The following is a 24,503-nucleotide window of genomic DNA, read 5'->3' on the forward strand; positions in this document are numbered from 1 at the left end:
TTATTTAATGGGTTAACTCGTTTCCTATGGGCATATATTTTGATTGGTGTTACTTACCATTATTTATACTTTATGCTTACGATTTTATGCAAGTTAATCTAATTACGGTCAGCTGGCGCGGATCCGCGGGGGGGGGGGGGTCGCAACCGGCGCACGCCCCCCTCCCCCATTTTTTGCGGTGGTGAACAATTTTTTGCCCCATATATTCTCGCGGGAAAGGAGAACAAAATACTTAAAAATAGTAGTGATCCCCGTTGTAATTTACTCCGAAACAGGCCGGTTGGTGACTTGGTTGATTGCCGATGAGTCCGCCCACCGAGGGCCGGGCTTCGCACTCCGAAGTAGGGGCAGCCCCCCCCCCTCCTTTCTGAAAATTCTGGATCCGCCCCTGGCCAGGTCTTTTTTTAGGCGATTATTTCTTAAAGATTAACATTTTTTTAGTATCAATTTTCGTAGCTAATGAACCCATTTGACCTTTGACCCCGCATATCTCGAAAACGCCCCAACGGCGGACTGATTACCACTCGGCATCGTATTCTACGCAACATTTTACTCTAGAAATGTTGGGTCTGGTTTTGTGCCCCGCGCTGAGCCTCCAGACTATGTAGAATCTGGCACGGGTTGCCCCGTTAACTTTGTTTCTGTCCATTAAACTTTTAGTGCTTCTACATCACCTACGAGTGTTACATCGCCTACCAGTGTCACATCACCTACCAGTGTCACATCGCCAAATAGTGTCACATCAGCTACCAGTGTTACGTCACCAACCAGTGCAACATCAGCTACCAGTGCGACTTCACTTACAAGTGTGACTTCAATTACTAGTATGACATCACTCACCAGCGATACGTCACCAACCAGTGTAACGTCAGCTACCAGTGCAACATCAGCTACCAGTGCTACTTCACTTACAAGTGTGACTTCACTTACTAGTATGACATCACCCACCAGTGATTCTTCACCAACCAGTGCGACTTCACCTACAAGTGTTCCATCCCCTACTAGTGTAACATCGCCTACTAGTAACACGTCACCAACCAGTGCAACATCAGGTACTAGTGTAACATCACCTACCAGTGTAACGTCACCTACAAGTGTGACGTCACCAAGAATGGAAACGCCATGTATTGACGTGACAGAATGCCTTAATGGTTTAGGCGATTTTCCACACTGTACAAATTGTCGAAGATATATTCGTTGTTTAAATGCTGGGTTGGGAGAAGACAAAATTTGTCCAAGTAATTTATATTTTGATGCTGTTACGTTAACATGCACCCAATTATCTCAAGCCAGATGCAGGTAGGTACTTTGTTTTAATTGCTGGCAGTGTTCTGATGTTCGAATAATATCATTAAAAATATTTAGTTAGTCTTATGTGATATTCGGAAGCGATATTATTTAATAGGTTAACTCGTTTCCTATGGGCATATATTTTGATTGGTGTTACTTACCATTATTTATACTTTATACTTACGATTTTATGCAAGTTAATCTAATTACGGCAGCTGGCGCGGATCCGCGGGGGGGGGGGGGGCGGTCGCAACCGGCGCACGCCCCCCTCCCCCATTTTTTGCGGTGGCGAACAATTTTTTGCCCCATATATTCTCGCGGGAAAGGAGAACAAAATACTTAAAAATAGTAGTGATCCCCGTTGTAATTTACTCCGAAACAGGCCGGTTGGTGACTTGGTTGATTGCCGATGAGTCCACCCACCGAAGGCCGGGCTTATTTAAACTTTATACTTACGATTTTATGCAAGTTAATCTAATTACGGCCAGCTGGCGCGGATCCGCGGGGGGGGGGGGTCGCAACCGGCGCACGCCCCCCTCCCCCATTTTTTGCGGTGGCGAACAATTTTTTGCCCCATGTATTCTCGCGGGAAAGGAGAACAAAATACTTAAAAATAGTAGTGATCCCCGTTGTAATTTACTCCGAAACAGGCCGGTTGGTGACTTGGTTGATTGCCGATGAGTCCGCCCACCGAGGGCCGGGCTTCGCACTCCCAAGTAGGGGCAGCCCCCCCCCTCCTTTCTGAAAATCCTGGATCCGCCCCTGGTCAGGTCTTTTTTTAGGCGATTATTTCTTAAAGACTAACATTTTTTTAGCATCAATTTTCGTAGCTAATGAACCCATTTGACCTTTGACCCCGCATATCTCGAAAACGCCCCAACGGCGGACTGATTACCACTCGGCAACGTATTCTACGCAACATTTTACTCTAGAAATGTTGGGTCTGGTTTTGTGCCCCGCGCTGAGCCTCCAGACTATGTAGAATCTGGCACGGGTTGCTCCGTTAACTTTGTTTCTGTCCATTAAACTTTTAGTGCTTCTACATCACCTACGAGTGTTACATCGCCTACCAGTGTCACATCACCTACCAGTGTCACATCGCCAAATAGTGTCACATCGGCTACCAGTGTTACGTCACCAACCAGTGCAACATCAGCTACCAGTGCGACTTCACTTACAAGTGTGACTTCAATTACTAGTATGACATCACTCACCAGCGATACGTCACCAACCAGTGTTACATCCCCAGCTAGTGTAACATCGCCTACCAGTAACACGTCACCAACCAGTGCAACATCAGGTACTAGTGTAACATCACCTACCAGTGTAACGTCACCAACCAGTGTAACGTCACCAACCAGTGTAACGTCAGCTACCAGTGCAACATCAGCTACCAGTGCTACTTCACTTACAAGTGTGACTTCACTTACTAGTATGACATCACCCACCAGTGATTCTTCACCAACCAGTGCGACTTCACCTACAAGTGTTACATCCCCTACTAGTGTAACATCGCCTACTAGTAACACGTCACCAACCAGTGCAACATCAGGTACTAGTGTAACATCACCTACCAGTGTAACGTCACCTACAAGTGTGACGTCACCAAGAATGGAAACGCCATGTATTGACGTGACAGAATGCCTTAATGGTTTAGGCGATTTTCCACACTGTACAAATTGTCGAAGATATATTCGTTGTTTAAATGCTGGGTTGGGAGAAGACAAAATTTGTCCAAGTAATTTATATTTTGATGCTGTTACGTTAACATGCACCCAATTATCTCAAGCCAGATGCAGGTAGGTACTTTGTTTTAATTGCTGGCAGTGTTCTGATGTTCGAATAATATCATTAAAAATATTTAGTTAGTCTTATGTGATATTCGGAAGCGATATTATTTAATGGGTTAACTCGTTTCCTATGGGCATATATTTTGATTGGTGTTACTTACCATTATTTATACTTTATACTTACGATTTTATGCAAGTTAATCTAATTACGGCAGCTGGCGCGGATCCGCGGGGGGGGGGGGCGGTCGCAACCGGCGCACGCCCCCCTCCCCCATTTTTTGCGGTGGCGAACAATTTTTTGCCCCATATATTCTCGCGGGAAAGGAGAACAAAATACTTAAAAATAGTAGTGATCCCCGTTGTAATTTACTCCGAAACAGGCCGGTTGGTGACTTGGTTGATTGCCGATGAGTCCACCCACCGAGGGCCGGGCTTATTTAAACTTTATACTTACGATTTTATGCAAGTTAATCTAATTACGGCCAGCTGGCGCGGATCCGCGGGGGGGGGGGTCGCAACCGGCGCACGCCCCCCTCCCCCATTTTTTGCGGTGGCGAACAATTTTTTGCCCCATGTATTCTCGCGGGAAAGGAGAACAAAATACTTAAAAATAGTAGTGATCCCCGTTGTAATTTACTCCGAAACAGGCCGGTTGGTGACTTGGTTGATTGCCGATGAGTCCGCCCACCGAGGGCCGGGCTTCGCACTCCCAAGTAGGGGCAGCCCCCCCCCCCTCCTTTCTGAAAATCCTGGATCCGCCCCTGGCCAGGTCTTTTTTTAGGCGATTATTTCTTAAAGACTAACATTTTTTTAGCATCAATTTTCGTAGCTAATGAACCCATTTGACCTTTGACCCCGCATATCTCGAAAACGCCCCAACGGCGGACTGATTACCACTCGGCAACGTATTCTACGCAACATTTTACTCTAGAAATGTTGGGTCTGGTTTTGTGCCCCGCGCTGAGCCTCTTGACTATGTAGAATCTGGCACGGGTTGCTCCGTTAACTTTGTTTCTGTCCATTAAACTTTTAGTGCTTCTACATCACCTACGAGTGTTACATCGCCTACCAGTGTCACATCACCTACCAGTGTCACATCGCCAAATAGTGTCACATCGGCTACCAGTGTTACGTCACCAACCAGTGCAACATCAGCTACCGGTGCGACTTCACTTACAAGTGTGACTTCAATTACTAGTATGACATCACTCACCAGCGATACGTCACCAACCAGTGTTACATCCCCAGCTAGTGTAACATCGCCTACCAGTAACACGTCACCAACCAGTGCAACATCAGGTACTAGTGTAACATCACCTACCAGTGTAACGTCACCAACCAGTGTAACGTCACCAACCAGTGTAACGTCAGCTACCAGTGCAACATCAGCTACCAGTGCTACTTCACTTACAAGTGTGACTTCACTTACTAGTATGACATCACCCACCAGTGATTCTTCACCAACCAGTGCGACTTCACCTACAAGTGTTACATCCCCTACTAGTGTAACATCGCCTACTAGTAACACGTCACCAACCAGTGCAACATCAGGTACTAGTGTAACATCACCTACCAGTGTAACGTCACCTACAAGTGTGACGTCACCAAGAATGGAAACGCCATGTATTGACGTGACAGAATGCCTTAATGGTTTAGGCGATTTTCCACACTGTACAAATTGTCGAAGATATATTCGTTGTTTAAATGCTGGGTTGGGAGAAGACAAAATTTGTCCAAGTAATTTATATTTTGATGCTGTTACATTAACATGCACCCAATTATCTCAAGCCAGATGCAGGTAGGTACTTTGTTTTAATTGCTGGCAGTGTTCTGATGTTCGAATAATATCATTAAAAATATTTAGTTAGTCTTATGTGATATTCGGAAGCGATATTATTTAATGGGTTAACTCGTTTCCTATGGGCATATATTTTGATTGGTGTTACTTACCATTATTTATACTTTATACTTACGATTTTATGCAAGTTAATCTAATTACGGCAGCTGGCGCGGATCCGCGGGGGGGGGGGGCGGTCGCAACCGGCGCACGCCCCCCTCCCCCATTTTTTGCGGTGGCGAACAATTTTTTGCCCCATATATTCTCGCGGGAAAGGAGAACAAAATACTTAAAAATAGTAGTGATCCCCGTTGTAATTTACTCCGAAACAGGCCGGTTGGTGACTTGGTTGATTGCCGATGAGTCCACCCACCGAGGGCCGGGCTTATTTATACTTTATACTTACGATTTTATGCAAGTTAATCTAATTACGGCCAGCTGGCGCGGATCCGCCGGGGGGGGGGGGGCGCAACCGGCGCACGCCCCCCCCTCCCCCATTTTTTGCGGTGGCGAACAATTTTTTGCCCCATATATTCTCGCGGGAAAGGAGAACAAAATACTTAAAAATAGTAGTGATCCCCGTTGTAATTTACTCCGAAACAGGCCGGTTGGTGACTTGTTTGATTGCCGATGAGTCCGCCCACCGAGGGCCGGGCTTCGCACTCCCAAGTAGGGGCAGCCCCCCCCTCCTGGATCCGCCCCTGGCCAGGTCTTTTTTTAGGCGATTATTTCTTAAAGACTAACATTTTTTTAGTATCAATTTTCGTAGCTAATGAACCCATTTGACCTTTGACCCCGCATATCTCGAAAACGCCCCAACGGCGGACTGATTACCACTCGGCATCGTATTCTACGCAAAATTTTACTCTAGAAATGTTGGGTCTGGTTTTGTGCCCCGCGCTGAGCCTCCAGACTATGTAGAATCTGGCACGGGTTGCTCCGTTAACTTTGTTTCTGTCCATTAAACTTTTAGTGCTTCTACATCACCTACGAGTGTTACATCGCCTACCAGTGTCACATCACCTACCAGTGTCACATCGCCAAATAGTGTCACATCGGCTACCAGTGTTACGTCACCAACCAGTGCAACATCAGCTACCAGTGCGACTTCACTTACAAGTGTGACTTCAATTACTAGTATGACATCACTCGCCAGCGATACGTCACCAACCAGTGTTACATCCCCTACTAGTGTAACATCGCCTACCAGTAACACGTCACCAACCAGTGCAACATCAGGTACTAGTGTAACATCACCTACCAGTGTAACGTCACCAACCAGTGTAACGTCACCAACCAGTGTAACGTCAGCTACCAGTGCAACATCAGCTACCAGTGCGACTTCACTTACAAGTGTGACTTCAATTACTAGTATGACATCACTCACCAGCGATACGTCACCAACCAGTGTGACTTCACCTACAAGTGTTACATCCCCTACTAGTGTAACATCGCCTACCAGTAACACGTCACCAACCAGTGCAACATCAGGTACTAGTGTAACATCACCTACCAGTGTAACGTCAGCTACCAGTGCAACATCAGCTACCAGTGCTACTTCACTTACAAGTGTGACTTCACTTGCTAGTATGGCATCACCCACCAGTAACACGTCACCAACCAGTGCGACTTCACCTACAAGTGTTACATCCCCTACTAGTGTCACATCGCCTACCAGTAACACGTCACCAATCAGTGCAACATCAGGTACTAGTGTAACATCACCTACGAGTGTAAAGTCACCAACCAGTGTAACGTCAGCTACCAGTGCAACATCACCTACCAGTGCTACTTCACCCACAAGTGTTACTTCACGTACTAGTATGACATCACCCACCAGTGATACGTCACCAACCAGTGCGACTTCACCTACAAGTGTTACATCCCCCACCAGTGTCCCATCGCCAAATAGTGTCACCTCGGCTACCAGTGTTACGTCACCAAACAGTGCGACTTCACTTACTAGTATGACATCACCCACCAGTGATACGTCACCAACCAGTGCGACTTCACCCACAAGTGTTACATCCCCTACTAGTGTAACACCGCCTACCAGTAACACGTCACCAACCAGTGCAACATCAGGTACTAGTGTAACATCACCTACCAGTGTAACGTCACCAACCAGTGTAACGTCAGCTACCAGTGCAACATCAGCTACCAGTGCAACATCAGCTACCAGTGCTACTTCACTTACAAGTGTGACTTCACTTACAAGTGTGACTTCACTTACTAGTATGACATCACCCACCAGTGATTCTTCAGCAACCAGTGCGACTTCACCCACAAGTGTTACATCCCCTACTAGTGTAACATCGCCTACCAGTAACACCTCACCAACCAGTGCAACATCAGGTACTAGTGTAACATCACCTACCAGTGTAACGTCACCAACCAGTGTAACGTCAGCTACCAGTGCAACATCAGCTACCAGTGCTACTTCACTTACAAGTGTGACTTCACTTACTAGTATGACATCACCCACCAGTGATTCTTCAGCAACCAGTGCGACTTCACCTACAAGTGTTACATCCCGTACTAGTGTAACATCACCTACCAGTAACACGTCACCAACCAGTGCAACAGCAGGTACTAGTGTAACATCACCTACCAGTGTATCGTCAGCTACCAGTGTGACGTCACCAAAAAGTGTGACGTCACCAAGAACGGAAACGCCATGTATTGACGTGACAGAATGTCCTGATGCTCTGGGCGATTTTCCACATTGTACAAATTGTCGAAAATATATTCGTTGTTTAAATGCTTGGTTGGGCGAAGACAGAATGTGTCCAGATCTTTTATATTTTGATGCCGTTACGTTAACATGTACCATGCCATTTCAAGCCAGATGTAGGTAGGTATTTTTAAAAATATTTATTGTTTTTTAACCTACCATTTGTTACCATCCACAACAAATTACTGTAGGTATCAGAAGATGTCCTTTGTTTTATATCGAAATTGCTTCGACTTTTCATTGACTAAATATGTTGCTAAATATGTAAGTGTGTATTAGGTCAATGTTTTGATGGAATTCGAAGATGAGTATTTTCTGCTTAGGGTAAGCAGAGATAAGCAATTTGATTGGTTGATGCTTTGGGACACCATAACTTTAGTTCTAATTAAGTGAGAGTGATGAAACTTGTTGTATAGTTTTATCACATCAATACCTTGACTAAGTTCGATAATGAACATTTTCTGCTGAAGATAAGCAGAGTGATAAGAAATTTGATTGGCCGAGACTTTGAAACACAATAACTGTGCTTCTAATTGAGGTAGAATGTTCAAACTTGGTGTAGGCGTTCATTAGGCGAATGCCTTGATGGAATTCGATGATGAACATTGTCTGCTTACGGTAAGCAAAGATAAGCAATTTGATTGGTTGATGCTTTTGGGCACGATAACTGTGGTTATAATTAAGTGAGAGTTATGAAACTCTGAGTATAGATTCATTATATCATTACCTCGACGAATTTTGATGATAATTTTCTGCTTAGGCTAAGGAGCGATAAGCAATTTGGTTGGTCAAGACTCTCGAACATTACTCTGCTTTTAATTGAGGTACAATGAATTCAATGATTAACATTTCCCGCTAAAGATAAGCAGAGCTAAGCAATTTCTTTGACTTTCATTCTATCTGATAAAGAGTGATGAAACTTAGTTTATAGTTGATAATCTGTTTGATTGTTCGATACTTTTGAAAAAGATAAAAGTGCAATTAATTAATATGTGTCATCTATTTATTTCGGCGCTGTATAATAATCTCAATAAGACGAGGGAAATAATTACTATTAGTAAATCTCACCTAACTCAAAACGAGTGTCAGATTTTAGGTATTGTAATATATTAAATATTGCTTTAAGCCCGCCTATGTCGCCCTAATTATCCGATGCAATACGTTAGTCGCAAGTACATGCAACCTTTTGAAATGAAATGAAATGAAATGAAATGGGGTTTAACGTCCTACTGTTCTGCTCCTATACTGGGCTAATGTAGACGGGCAAACGCCATATGAGGGAAATTTGATCCGTACGAAATTGTAACGCTGTAGACTCATTCTTCACACAGGCAACTATCTACTTTGAGGATGGGGTCATGTTGAAGAATTAATGCACCGCTCTAAAGACTAAAACAAAGGTTTTAAATTGCATTATTGAAAATGGACGCAGAATTATAAACATCTCGAAATTCTTGAAGTATAATCAGTGGTTTCGACTAAAATCGTGGACGTAGGAATAAAAACGTCAGTGAACATGCGGGGTTTCGTATGCTAATCTCATAGCCTAAAGTTAGTAATATTTTAACGTTGATTTTGCTATTGGGCGATATTAGACATCAGCAATTTTTCTTTATACCAATAATGACGTAATGGAGATTTTTTCTTGGGAGGAGGGGGGGCTTAGCCACACGATAGCCACCCCGTGGCTATGGGCCTCATTTGGCGGTATTAGACGCCAGCCATTTTTATTTATACAAATAATGACGTTATGAAGACCTAAGGAAAAATGACAGAAAAAGTAGAACATGTACAATTAACTGCAACTGGATTTTTCTCACAGTCGCATGGGGTCGTAAGACTGTTTATGGTGCCCTTCAAATGCACCAAACCAATTCGCACACATTCGCATCAAAATTAAAAATCAAAAATCAAAATCTAAATTAACAGACATTATTTATCGTGCATGATCACATATTTTTTGACAATTTTAGTTTCCTTTGTATTTTTATTTTTCATTATTTTTTTGTTTTTGCAGTGTAACATCACCAACAAGCGTGACTTCACCAACTAGTGTTACATCTCCCACCAGTATGACATCAACCAGTATTACATCGCCAACTAGTATAACATCGCCATCAAGTGTTACATCCCCTGCGTCTGTTACTAGTGTTACTTCGCCCACCAGTGTTACATCGCAAACAAGTGTTACTTCACCAACAAGTGTTACATCACCAACATCTATTACAAGTGTTACATCACCTACCAGTGCTACATCTCCCACCAGTATAACATCGCCAACAAGTGTTACGTCACCTACCAGTGTGACATCACCTACCAGTAATACTTCGCCTACCAGTGCTACATCACCTACCAGTATAACATCACCAACAAGTGTTACGTCACCTACCAGTGTGACATCACCTACCAGTGTTACTTCGCCTACCAGTGTTACATCTCCCACCAGTTTAACATCGCCAACAAGTGTTACGTCCCCCACCAGTGTAACATCGCCAACAAGTGTTACATCCCCTACCTCTGTTACAAGCGGAACATCGCCTACTAGTGTTACTTCACCCACCAGTGTAACATCGCAAACAAGTGTTACCTCACCCACCAGTGTTACATCACCTACGTCACACACTAGTGTGACATCGCCTACCAGTGGTGCATCCCCTACATCTGTTACAAGTGGAACATCGCCTACTAGTGTTACTTCACCCACGAGTGTGACATCGCCTACCAGTGTGACCTCTCCAACCAGCGTGACATCACCTACCAGTGTCACATCTCCCACCAGTTTAACATCGCCAACAAGTGTTACGTCCCCCACAAGTATTACGTCACCTACCAGTGTGACATCACCTACCAGTGTTACTTCGCCTACCAGCGTTACATCTCTCACGTCTGTTACAAGTGGAACATCGCCTACCAGTTCCACTTCCCCCACCAGTGTAACATCACCAACAAGTGTTACAAGTGAAACATCACCTACTAGTGTTACTTCACCCACCAGTGTGACATCACCTACCAGTATAACATCACCAACAAGTGTTACATCACCTACGAGTGTGACATCACCTACAAGTGTGACATCGCCTACCAGTGGTACATCTCCTACGTCTGTTACAAGTGGAATATCGCCTACTAGTGTTACTTCACCCACAAGTGTGACATCACCTACCAGTGTGACATCACCTACCAGTGTTACTTCACCTACCAGTGATACATCTCCCACCAGTTTAACATCGCCAACAAGTGTAACGTCACCTACCAGTGTGACATCACCTACCAGTGTTACATCTCTCACGTCTGTTACAAGTGGAACATCGCCTACCAGTTCCACTTCCCGCACCAGTATAACATCGCCAACAAGTGTTACATCCCCTACCTCTGTTACAAGCGGAACATCACCTACTAGTGTTACTTCACCGACCAGTGTAACATCACAGACAAGTGTTAACTCACCCACCAGTGTTACATCACCTACGTCACCCACTAGTGTGACATCGGCTACCAGTGGTTCATCCCCTACGTCCTTTACAAGTGGAACATCGCCTACAAGTGTTACTTCACCCACGAGTATGACATCACCTACCAGTGTGACCTCTCCTACCAGTGTGAAATCACCTACAAGTGTTACATCTCCCACCAGTGTAACATCGCCAACAAGTGTTACATCCCCTACGTCTTTTACAAGTGAAACATCGCCTACTAGTGTTACTTCACCCACCAGTGTAACATCACAGACAAGTGTTACCTCAACCACCAGTGTTACATCACCTACGTCACCAACTAGTGTGACATCGCCTACCAGTAGAACATCCCCTACGTCTGTTACAAGTGGAACATCGCCTACTAGTGTTACTTCACCCACGAGTGTGACATCACCTACCAGTGTGACCTCTCCTACCAGCGTGACATCACCTACCAGTGTTACATCTCCCACCAGTTTAACATCGCCAACAAGTATTACGTCCCCCACAAGCATTACGTCACCTACCAGTGTGACATCACCTACCAGTGCTACTTCGCCTACCAGCGTTACATCTCTCACGTCTGTTACAAGTGGAACATCACCTACCAGTGTTACTTCACCTACCAGTGATACATCTCCCACCAGTTTAACATCGCCATCAAGTGTTACGTCACCTACCAGTGTTACTTCGCCTACCAGCGTTACATCTCTCACGTCTGTTACAAGTGTGACATCCCCTACCAGCGTTACTTCACCTACTAGTGTTACATCTCCCACCAGTTTAACATCGCCAACAAGTGTTACATCCCCCACAAGTATTACGTCACCTACCAGTGTTACTTCGCCTACCAGTGTGACCTCTCCTACCAGCGTGACATCACCTACCAGTGTTACATCTCCCACCAGTTTAACATCGCCAAAAAGTGTTACGTCCCCCACAAGTATTACGTCACCTACCAGTGTGACATCACCTACCAGCGTTACATCTCTCACGTCTGTTACAAGTGGAACATCACCTACCAGTGTCACTTCCCCCACCAGTGTAACATCGCCAACAAGTGTTACATCCCCTACCTCTGTTACAAGCGGGGCATCACCCACCAGTGTAACATCACAGACAAGTGTTACCTCAGCCACCAGTGTTACATCACCTACGTCACCCACTAGTGTGACATCGCCTACCAGTGGTACATCTCCTACGTCTGTTACAAGTGGAACATCGCCTACTAGTGTTACTTCACCCACCAGTGTAACATCACAGACAAGTGTTACCTCAGCCACCAGTGTTACATCACCTACGTCACCCACTAGTGTGACATCGCCTACCAGTAGAACATCCCCTACGTCTGTTACAAGTGGAACATCGCCTACTAGTGTTACTTCACCCACGAGTGTGACATCACCTACCAGTGTGACCTCTCCTACCAGCGTGACATCACCTACCAGTGTTACATCTCCCACCAGTTTAACATCGCCAACAAGTATTACGTCCCCCACAAGCATTACGTCACCTACCAGTGTGACATCACCTACCAGTGCTACTTCGCCTACCAGCGTTACATCTCTCACGTCTGTTACAAGTGGAACATCACCTACCAGTGTTACTTCACCTACCAGTGATACATCTCCCACCAGTTTAACATCGCCATCAAGTGTTACGTCACCTACCAGTGTTACTTCGCCTACCAGCGTTACATCTCTCACGTCTGTTACAAGTGTGACATCCCCTACCAGCGTTACTTCACCTACTAGTGTTACATCTCCCACCAGTTTAACATCGCCAACAAGTGTTACATCCCCCACAAGTATTACGTCACCTACCAGTGTTACTTCGCCTACCAGTGTGACCTCTCCTACCAGCGTGACATCACCTACCAGTGTTACATCTCCCACCAGTTTAACATCGCCAAAAAGTGTTACGTCCCCCACAAGTATTACGTCACCTACCAGTGTGACATCACCTACCAGCGTTACATCTCTCACGTCTGTTACAAGTGGAACATCACCTACCAGTGTCACTTCCCCCACCAGTGTAACATCGCCAACAAGTGTTACATCCCCTACCTCTGTTACAAGCGGAACATCACCTACTAGTGTTACTTCACCCACAAGTGTAACATCGCAGACAAGTGTTACCTCACCCACGTCACCCACTAGTGTGACATCGCCTACCAGTGGTACATCTCCTACGTCTGTTACAAGTGGAACATCGCCTACTAGTGTTACTTCACCCACCAGTGTAACATCACAGACAAGTGTTACCTCAGCCACCAGTGTTACATCACCTACGTCACCCACTAGTGTGACATCGCCTACCAGTAGAACATCCCCTACGTCTGTTACAAGTGGAACCTCGCCTACTAGTGTTACTTCACCCACGAGTGTGACATCACCTACCAGTGTGACCTCTCCTACCAGCGGGACATCACCTACCAGTGTGACATCACCTACCAGTGTTACTTCGCCTACCAGCGTTACATCTCTCACGTCTGTTACCAGTGGTACATCCCCTACCTCTGTTACAAGTGGAACTTCGCCTACTAGTGTTACTTCACCCACGAGTGTGACATCACCTACCAGTGTGACCTCTCCTACCAGCGTGACATCACCAACCAGTGTTACATCTCCCTCCAGTGTAACATCGCCAACAAGTGTTACGTCCCCTACGTCTGTTACAAGTGAAACATCACCTACCAGTATAACATCACCCACCAGTGTGACGTCACCTACCAGTGTGACGTCACCTACCAGTGTGACATCACCTACCAGTGTGACATCACCTACCAGTGTCACCTCACCTACAAGTGTTACATCTCCCACCAGTGTAACATCGCCAACAAGTGTTACATCCCCTACATCTTTCACAAGTGAAACATCACCTACTAGTGTTATTTCACCCATCAGTGTGACATCACCTACCAGTAAAACATCACCAACAAGTGTTACATCACCTACGAGTGTGACATCACCTACCAGTGTGACATCACCTGCCAGTGTTACTTCACCTACCAGTGTTACATCTCCCACCAGTTTAACATCGCCAAAAAGTGTTACGTCCCCCACAAGCATTACGTCACCTACCAGTCTGACATCACCTACCAGTGTTACTTCGCCTACCAGCGTTACATCTCTCACGTCTGTTACAAGTGGAACATCGCCTACCAGTTCCACTTCCCCCACTAGTGTAACTTCGCCAACAAGTGTTACATCCCCTACCTCTGTTACAAGCGGAACATCACCTACTAGTGTTACTTCACCGACCAGTGTAACATCGCAAACAAGTGTTACCTCTCCCACCAGTGTTACATCACCTACGTCACCCACTAGTGCGACATCGCCTACAAGTGGTACATCCCCTACGTCTGTTACAAGTGTAACATCGCCAACAAGTGTTACGTCCCCAACAAGTATTACGTCACCTACCAGTATTACGTCACCTACCAGTGTGACGTCACCTACCAGTGTGACATCACCTACAAGTGTTACATCTCCCACCAGTGTAACATCGCCAACAAGTGTTACATCCCCTACGTCTTTTACAAGTGAAACATCACAGACAAGTGTTACAAGTGAAACATCGCCTACTAGTATTACGTCACCCACCAGTGTGACGTCACCTACCAGTGTGACATCCCCTACCAGTGTGACATCACCTACAAGTGTTACATCTCCCACCAGTGTAACATCGCCAACAAGTGTTACGTCCCCAACAAGTATTACGTCACCTACCAGTGTGACGTCACCTACCAGTGTTACTTCGCCTACCAGCGTTACATCTCTCACGTCTGTTACAAGTGGAACATCGCCTACCAGTTCCACTTCCCCCACCAGTGTAACATCGCCAACAAGTGTTACATCCCCTACCTCTGTTACAAGCGGAACATCACCGACTAGTGTTACTTCACCGACCAGTGTAACATCGCAAACAAGTGTTACCTCTCCCACCAGTGTTACATCACCTACGTCACCCACTAGTGCGACATCGCCTACAAGTGGTACATCCCCTACGTCTGTTACAAGTGGAACATCGCCTACTAGTGTTACTTCACCCACGAGTGTGACATCACCTACATCACCTACCAGTGTGACCTCTCCTACCAGCGTGACATCACCTACCAGTGTTAAATCTCCCACCAGTGTAACATCGCCAACAAGTGTTACGTCCCCGACATCTGTTACAAGTGAAACATCGCTTACTAGTGTTACGTCACCCACCAGTGTGACGTCACCTACCAGTGTGACATCCCCTACCAGTGTGACATCACCTACAAGTGTTACATCTCCCACCAGTGTAACATCGCCAACAAGTGTTACGTCCCCAACAAGTATTACGTCACCTACCAGTGTGACATCACCTACCAGTGTGACATCACCTTCAAGTGTTACATCTCCCACCAGTGTAACATCGCCAACAAGTGTTACATCCCCTACGTCTTTTACAAGTGAAACATCACCTACTAGTGTTACTTCACCCACTAGTGTAACATCACAGACAAGTGTTACCTCAGCCACCAGTGTTACATCACCTACGTCACCCACTAGTGTGACATCACCTACCAGTGTGACCTCTCCCACAAGCGTGACATCACCTACCAGTGTTACATCTCCCACCAGTTTAACATCGCCAACAAGTGTTACATCCGCCACAAGTATTACGTCACCTACCAGTGTGACGTCACCTACCAGTGTGACATCACCTACCAGTGTGACATCACCTTCAAGTGTTACATCTCCCACCAGTGTAACATCGCCAACAAGTGTTACATCCCCTACGTCTTTTACAAGTGAAACATCACCTACTAGTGTTACTTCACCCACTAGTGTAACATCACAGACAAGTGTTACCTCAGCCACCAGTGTTACATCACCTACGTCACCCACTAGTGTGACATCACCTACCAGTGTGACCTCTCCCACAAGCGTGACATCACCTACCAGTGTTACATCTCCCACCAGTTTAACATCGCCAACAAGTGTTACATCCGCCACAAGTATTACGTCACCTACCAGTGTGACATCACCTACTTCGCCTACCAGCGTTACATCTCTCATGTCTGTTACAAGTGGAACATCACCTACCAGTTTCACTTCCCCCACTAGTGTAACATCGCCAACAAGTGTCACATCCCCTATCTCTGTTACAAGCGGGACATCACCTACTAGTGTTACTTCACCCACCAGTGTAACATCACAGACAAGTGTTACCTCAGCCACCAGTGTTACATCACCTACGTCACCCACTAGTGTGACATCGCCAAAAAGTGTTACGTCACCTACCAGTGTTACTTCGCCTACCAGCGTTACATCTCTCACGTCTGTTACAAGTGGAACATCGCCTACCAGTTCCACTTCCCCCACCAGTGTAACATCGCCAACAAGTGTTACATCCCCTACCTCTGTTACAAGCGGAACATCACCTACTAGTGTTACTTCACCGACCAGTGTAACATCGCAAACAAGTGTTACCTCGCCCACCAGTGTTACATCACCTACGTCACCCACTAGTGCGACATCGCCAACAAGTGGTACATCCCCTACGTCTGTTACAAGTGGAACATCGCCTTCTAGTGTTACTTCACCCACGAGTGTGACATCACCTACATCACCTACCAGTGTGACCTCTCCTACCAGCGTGACATCACCTACCAGTGTTACATCTCCCACCAGTGTAACATCCCCAACAAGTGTTACGTCCCCGACATCTGTTACAAGTGAAACATCGCCTACTAGTGTTACGTCACCTACCAGTGTGACATCACCTACAAGTGTTACATCTCCTACCAGTGTAACATCGCCAACAAGTGTTACATCCCCTACGTCTTTTACAAGTGAAACATCGCCTACTAGTGTTACTTCACCCACCAGTGTGACATCACCTACCAGTATTACATCACCAACAAGTGTTACATCCCGTACGAGTGTGACATCACCTACAAGTGTTACTTCACCTACCAGTGTTACATCTCCCACCAGTTTAACATCGCCAACAAGTGTTACGTCCCCCACAAGTATTACGTCACCTACCAGTGTGACATCACCTACCAGTGTTACTTCGCCTACCAGCGTTACATCTCTCACGTCTGTTACAAGTGGAACATCGCCTACCAGTGTCACTTCCCCCACCAGTGTAACATCGCCAACAAGTGTTACATCACCTACCTCTGTTACAAGCGGAACATCACCTACTAGTGTTACTTCACCCACAAGTGTAACATCGCAGACAAGTGTTACCTCACCCACCAGTGTTACATCACCAACGTCACCCACTAGTGTGACATCGGCTACCAGTGGTACATCCCCTACGTCTGTTACAAGTGGAACATCGCCTACTAGTGTTACTTCACCCACGAGTATGACATCACCTACCAGTGTGACCTCTCCTACCAGCGTGACATCACCTACCAGTGTTACATCTCCCACCAGTTTAACATCGCCAACAAGTGTTACGTCACCTACCAGTGTGACATCACCTACCAGTGTTACTTCGCCTACCAGCGTTACATCTCTCACGTCTGTTACAAGTGGAACATCGCCTACCAGTTCCACTTCCCCCACCAGTGTAACATCGCCAACAAGTGTTACATCCCCTACCTCTGTTACAAGCGGAACATCACCTACTAGTGTTACTTCACCGACCAGTGTAACATCGCAAACAAGTGTTACCTCGCCCACCAGCGTTACATCACCTACGTCACCCACTAGTGCGACATCGCCTACAAGTGGTACATCCCCTACGTCTGTTACAAGTGGAACATCGCCTACTAGTGTTACTTCACCCACGAGTGTGACATCACCTACATCACCTACCAGTGTGACCTCTCCTACCAGCGTGACATCACCTACCAGTGTTACATCTCCCACCAGTGTAACATCGCCAACAAGTGTTACGTCCCCGACATCTGTTACAAGTGAAACATCGCCTACTAGTGTTACGTCACCCACCAGTGTGACGTCACCTACCAGTGTGACATCCCCTACCAGTGTGACATCACCTACAAGTGTTACATCTCCCACCAGTGTAACATCGCCAACAAGTGTTACGTCCCCAACAAGTATTACGTCACCTACCAGTGTGACGTCACCTACCAGTGTGACATCACCTACAAGTGTTACATCTCCCACCAGTGTAACATCGCCAACAAGTGTTACATCCCCTACGTCTTTAACAAGTGTTACTTCACCCACGAGTGTGACATCACCTACATCACCTACCAGTGTGACCTCTCCTACCAGCGTGACATCACCTACCAGTGTTACATCTCCCACCAGTGTTACATCGCCAACAAGTGTTACGTCCCCAACATCTGTTACAAGTGAAACATCGCCTACTAGTGTTACGTCACCCACCAGTGTGACGTCACCTACCAGTGTGACATCCCCTACCAGTGTGACATCACCTACAAGTGTTACATCTCCCACCAGTGTTACATCGCCAACAAGTGTTACGTCCCCAACAAGTATTACGTCACCTACCAGTGTGACGTCACCTACCAGTGTGACATCACCTACAAGTGTTACATCTCCCACCAGTGTAACATCGCCAACAAGTGTTACATCCCCTACGTCTTTTACAAGTGAAACATCACCTACTAGTGTTACCTCACCCACCAGTGTAACATCACTGACAAGTGTTACAAGTGAAACATCGCCTACTAGTGTTACGTCACCCACCAGTGTGACGTCACCTACCAGTGTGACATCCCCTACCAGTGTGACATCACCTACAAGTGTTACATCTCCCACCAGTGTAACATCGCCAACAAGTGTTACGTCCCCAACAAGTATTACGTCACCTACCAGTGTGACATCACCTACCAGTGTGACATCACCTACAAGTGTTACATCTCCCACCAGTGTAACATCGCCAACAAGTGTTACATCCCCTACGTCTTTTACAAGTGAAACATCACCTACTAGTGTTACTTCACCCACCAGTGTAACATCACAGACATCGCCTACCAGTGGTACATCTCCTACGTCTATTACAAGTGGAACATCGCCTACTAGTGTTACTTCACCAACGAGTGTGACATCACCTACCAGTGTGACCTCTCCCACAAGCGTGACATCACCTACCAGTGTTACATCTCCTACCAGTTTAACATCACCAACAAGTGTTACATCCGCCACAAGTATAACGTCACCTACCAGTGTGACATCACCTACTTCGCCTACCAGCGTTACATCTCTCACGTCTGTTACAAGTGGAACATCACCTACCAGTTTCACTTCCCCCACTAGTGTAACATCGCCAACAAGTGTCACATCCCCTACCTCTGTTACAAGCGGGACATCACCTACTAGTGTTACTTCACCCACCAGTGTAACATCACAGACAAGTGTTACCTCAGCCACCAGTGTTACATCACCTACGTCACCCACGAGTGTGACATCACCTACCAGTGTGACCTCTCCCACAAGCCTGACATCACCTACCAGTGTTACATCTCCCACCAGTTTAACATCGCCAACAAGTGTTACATCCGCCACAAGTATTACGTCACCTACCAGTGTGACATCACCTACTTCGCCTACCAGCGTTACATCTCTCACGTCTGTTACAAGTGGAACATCACCTACCAGTGTCACTTCCCCCACTAGTGTAACATCGCCAACAAGTGTCACATCCCCTACCTCTGTTACAAGCGGGACATCACCTACTAGTGTTACTTCACCCACCAGTGTAACATCACAGACAAGTGTTACCTCAGCCACCAGTGTTACATCACCTACGTCACCCACGAGTGTGACATCACCTACCAGTGTGACCTCTCCCACAAGCCTGACATCACCTACCAGTGTTACATCTCCCACCAGTTTAACATCGCCAACAAGTGTTACATCCCCCACAAGTATTACGTCACCTACCAGTGTGACATCACCTACTTCGCCTACCAGCGTTACATCTCTCACGTCTGTTACAAGTGGAACATCACCTACCAGTGTCACTTCCCCCACTAGTGTAACATCGCCAACAAGTGTCACATCCCCTACCTCTGTTGCAAGCGGGACATCACCTACTAGTGTTACTTCACCCACCAGTGTAACATCACAGACAAGTGTTACCTCAGCCACCAGTGTTACATCACCTACGTCACCCACTAGTGTGACATCGCCTACCAGTGGTACATCTCCTACGTCTATTACAAGTGGAACATCGCCTACTAGTGTTACTTCACCCACGAGTGTGACATCACCTACCAGTGTGACCTCTCCCACAAGCGTGACATCACCTACCAGTGTTACATCTCCTACCAGTTTAACATCACCAACAAGTGTTACATCCGCCACAAGTATTACGTCACCTACCAGTGTGACATCACCTACTTCGCCTACCAGCGTTACATCTCTCACGTCTGTTACAAGTGGAACATCACCTACCAGTGTCACTTCCCCCACCAGTGTGACATCACCTACTTCGCCTACCAGCGTTACATCTCTCACGTCTGTTACAAGTGGAACATCACCTACCAGTGTCACTTCCCCCACTAGTGTAACATCGCCAACAAGTGTCACATCCCCTACCTCTGTTACAAGCGGGACATCACCTACTAGTGTTACTTCACCCACCAGTGTAACATCACAGACAAGTGTCACCTCAGCCACCAGTGTTACATCACCTACGTCACCCACGAGTGTGACATCACCTACCAGTGTGACCTCTCCCACAAGCCTGACATCACCTACCAGTGTTACATCTCCCACAAGTTTAACATCGCCAACAAGTGTTACATCCGCCACAAGTATTACGTCACCTACCAGTGTGACATCACCTACTTCGCCTACCAGCGTTACATCTCTCACGTCTGTTACAAGTGGAACATCACCTACCAGTGTCACTTCCCCCACTAGTGTAACATCGCCAACAAGTGTCACATCCCCTACCTCTGTTACAAGCGGGACATCACCTACTAGTGTTACTTCACCCACCAGTGTAACATCACAGACAAGTGTTACCTCAGCCACCAGTGTTACATCACCTACGTCACCCACGAGTGTGACATCACCTACCAGTGTGACCTCTCCCACAAGCCTGACATCACCTACCAGTGTTACATCTCCCACCAGTTTAACATCGCCAACAAGTGTTACATCCCCCACAAGTATTACGTCACCTACCAGTGTGACATCACCTACTTCGCCTACCAGCGTTACATCTCTCACGTCTGTTACAAGTGGAACATCACCTACCAGTGTCACTTCCCCCACTAGTGTAACATCGCCAACAAGTGTCACATCCCCTACCTCTGTTACAAGCGGGACATCACCTACTAGTGTTACTTCACCCACCAGTGTAACATCACAGACAAGTGTTACCTCAGCCACCAGTGTTACATCACCTACGTCACCCACTAGTGTGACATCGCCTACCAGTGGTACATCTCCTACGTCTATTACAAGTGGAACATCGCCTACTAGTGTTACTTCACCCACGAGTGTGACATCACCTACCAGTGTGACCTCTCCCACAAGCGTGACATCACCTACCAGTGTTACATCTCCTACCAGTTTAACATCACCAACAAGTGTGAGATCCGCCACAAGTATTACGTCACCTACCAGTGTGACATCACCTACTTCGCCTACCAGCGTTACATCTCTCACGTCTGTTACAAGTGGAACATCACCTACCAGTGTCACTTCCCCCACCAGTGTGACATCACCTACTTCGCCTACCAGCGTTACATCTCTCACGTCTGTTACAAGTGGAACATCACCTACCAGTGTCACTTCCCCCACTAGTGTAACATCGCCAACAAGTGTCACATCCCCTACCTCTGTTACAAGCGGGACATCACCTACTAGTGTTACTTCACCCACCAGTGTAACATCACAGACAAGTGTCACCTCAGCCACCAGTGTTACATCACCTACGTCACCCACGAGTGTGACATCACCTACCAGTGTGACCTCTCCCACAAGCCTGACATCACCTACCAGTGTTACATCTCCCACAAGTTTAACATCGCCAACAAGTGTTACATCCGCCACAAGTATTACGTCACCGACCAGTGTGACATCACCTACTTCGCCTACCAGCGTTACATCTCTCACGTCTGTTACAAGTGGAACATCACCTACCAGTGTCACTTCCCCCACTAGTGTAACATCGCCAACAAGTGTCACATCCCCTACCTCTGTTACAAGCGGGACATCACCTACTAGTGTTACTTCACCCACCAGTGTAACATCACAGACAAGTGTTACCTCACCCACCAGTGTTACATCACCTACGTCACCCACTAGTGTGACATCGCCTACCAGTGGTACATCTCCTACGTCTGTTACAAGTGGAACATCGCCTACTAGTGTTACTTCACCCACGAGTGTGACATCACCTACCAGTGTGACCTCTCCTACCAGCGTTACATCTCCCACCAGTGTAACATCGCCAACAAGTGTTACATCCCCTACTAGTATGACATCACCTACCAGTTTTACATCACCTACCAGTGTGATATCACCAACAAGTATGACATCACCAACCAGTATGACAAGCCCTACCTCGGCAATAGGAAAATGTGGTACTGCGTGTTCTGACGACTGTACTTCAGCAGGAGTCGGTATCGTTACTATTACTAGGTGTTCCGATTGTTGTCTGTTGACGTGTAATGCTAATTCAATAATCTCAGTATTGTGCTTTACTAGTATGACGTCGCCTACTAGTATAACATCTGTAACATCCCCAACAAGTGTAACCTCTGTTACATCTCCCACCAGTGTAACCTCGCCTACTAGTGTCACATCACCTACCAGTGTTACGTCACCTACCAGTGTGACATCACCCACCAGTGTGACATCACCAACAAGTATGACATCACCAACCAGTATGACAAGCCCAACCTCGCCAATTGGAAAATGTGGTACTGCGTGTTCTGACGACTGTACTTCAGCAGGAGTCGGTATCGTTACTATTACTAGGTGTTCCGATTGTTGTCTGTTGACGTGTAATGCTAATTCAATAATCTCAGTATTGTGCTTTACTAGTATGACGTCGCCTACTAGTATAACATCTGTAACATCCCCAACAAGTGTAATCTCTGTTACATCTCCCACCAGTATAACCTCGCCTACTAGTGTGACATCACCTACCAGTGTTACGTCACCTACCAGTGTGACATCACCCACCAGTGTGACATCACCAACAAGTATGACATCACCAACCAGTATGACAAGCCCAACCTCGCCAATTGGAAAATGTGGTACTGCGTGTTCTGACGACTGTACTTCAGCAGGAGTCGGTATCGTTACTATTACTAGGTGTTCCGATTGTTGTCTGTTGACGTGTAATGCTAATTCAATAATCTCAGTATTGTGCTTTACTAGTATGACGTCGCCTACTAGTATAACATCTGTAACATCCCCAACAAGTGTAACCTCTGTTACATCTCCCACCAGTGTAACCTCGCCTACTAGTGTCACATCACCTACCAGTGTTACGTCACCTACCAGTGTGACATCACCCACCAGTGTGACATCACCAACAAGTATGACATCACCAACCAGTATGACAAGCCCGACTTCGCCAATAGGAAAATGTGGTACTGCGTGTTCTGACGACTGTACTTCAGCAGGATTCGGTATCGTTACTATTACTAGGTGTTCCGATTGTTGTCTGTTGACGTGTAATGCTAATTCAATAATCTCAGTATTGTGCATTACTAGTATGACGTCGCCTACTAGCATAACATCTGTAACATCCCCAACAAGTGTAACCTCTGTTACATCTCCCACCAGTGTAACCTCGCCTACTAGTGTCACATCACCTACCAGTGTTACGTCACCTACCAGTGTGACATCACCCACCAGTGTGACATCACCAACAAGTATGACATCACCAACCAGTATGACAAGCCCGACCTCGCCAATAGGAAAATGTGGTACTGCGTGTTCTGACGACTGTACTTCAGCAGGAGTCGGTATCGTTACTATTACTAGGTGTTCCGATTGTTGTCTGTTGACGTGTAATGCTAATTCAATAATCTCAGTATTGTGCACTTAGTCCGACTGCCAACCTACATTTTAGGGTGAAAATAATATAGTCCACCTAATGTTTTTTGGTGGATTATATATCTTCAATATGTCTCGATGTAGATTCCGGATGATGCCACCCTGGCACCCTTGGGGATAATCAAGATAATCCACATGAGCCATTTTCTGGTTATTTACTTGACAAGGGTAAAATTCAAGACAGATTCTCTCGGACCTCGGTATGAATATGGTGTCTCTAAGAATTTAAGCCACTGAATTAAATATGAGCTTGGGCATTCCTCCTGAAAGTGATGGCTAATTCTGGTAGCGGACCAAATTGGAAATGAGGACTCACTTTGGAGGGAAACGCATAAAGATCTCCAAAAAGGTGTGCAATGTATTGAAATATAGGTTTTCGCTGGC

General features: G+C 46.3%; 1 protein-coding gene across 1 annotated transcript; it reads left to right on the top strand.

Annotated features, from left to right (window-relative positions):
* Positions 1-934: 934 nt before the first annotated feature.
* LOC126811441 (uncharacterized) lies at positions 935-23,964 on the top strand (the record flags this gene model as incomplete). The annotated part of the gene is made up of 6 exons (XM_056098442.1): positions 935-1,029; positions 2,325-2,891; positions 4,153-4,680; positions 5,930-7,537; positions 9,669-22,597; positions 23,759-23,964. Coding segments are annotated over exons 1-6 (15,933 nt in total), but the record flags the coding sequence as incomplete, so codon positions are not given.
* Positions 23,965-24,503: the final 539 nt, after the last annotated feature.

The sequence above is a fragment of the Patella vulgata genome, chromosome 1, assembly GCF_932274485.2.
Source record: "Patella vulgata chromosome 1, xgPatVulg1.2, whole genome shotgun sequence".
Taxonomy (NCBI): domain Eukaryota; kingdom Metazoa; phylum Mollusca; class Gastropoda; family Patellidae; genus Patella; species Patella vulgata.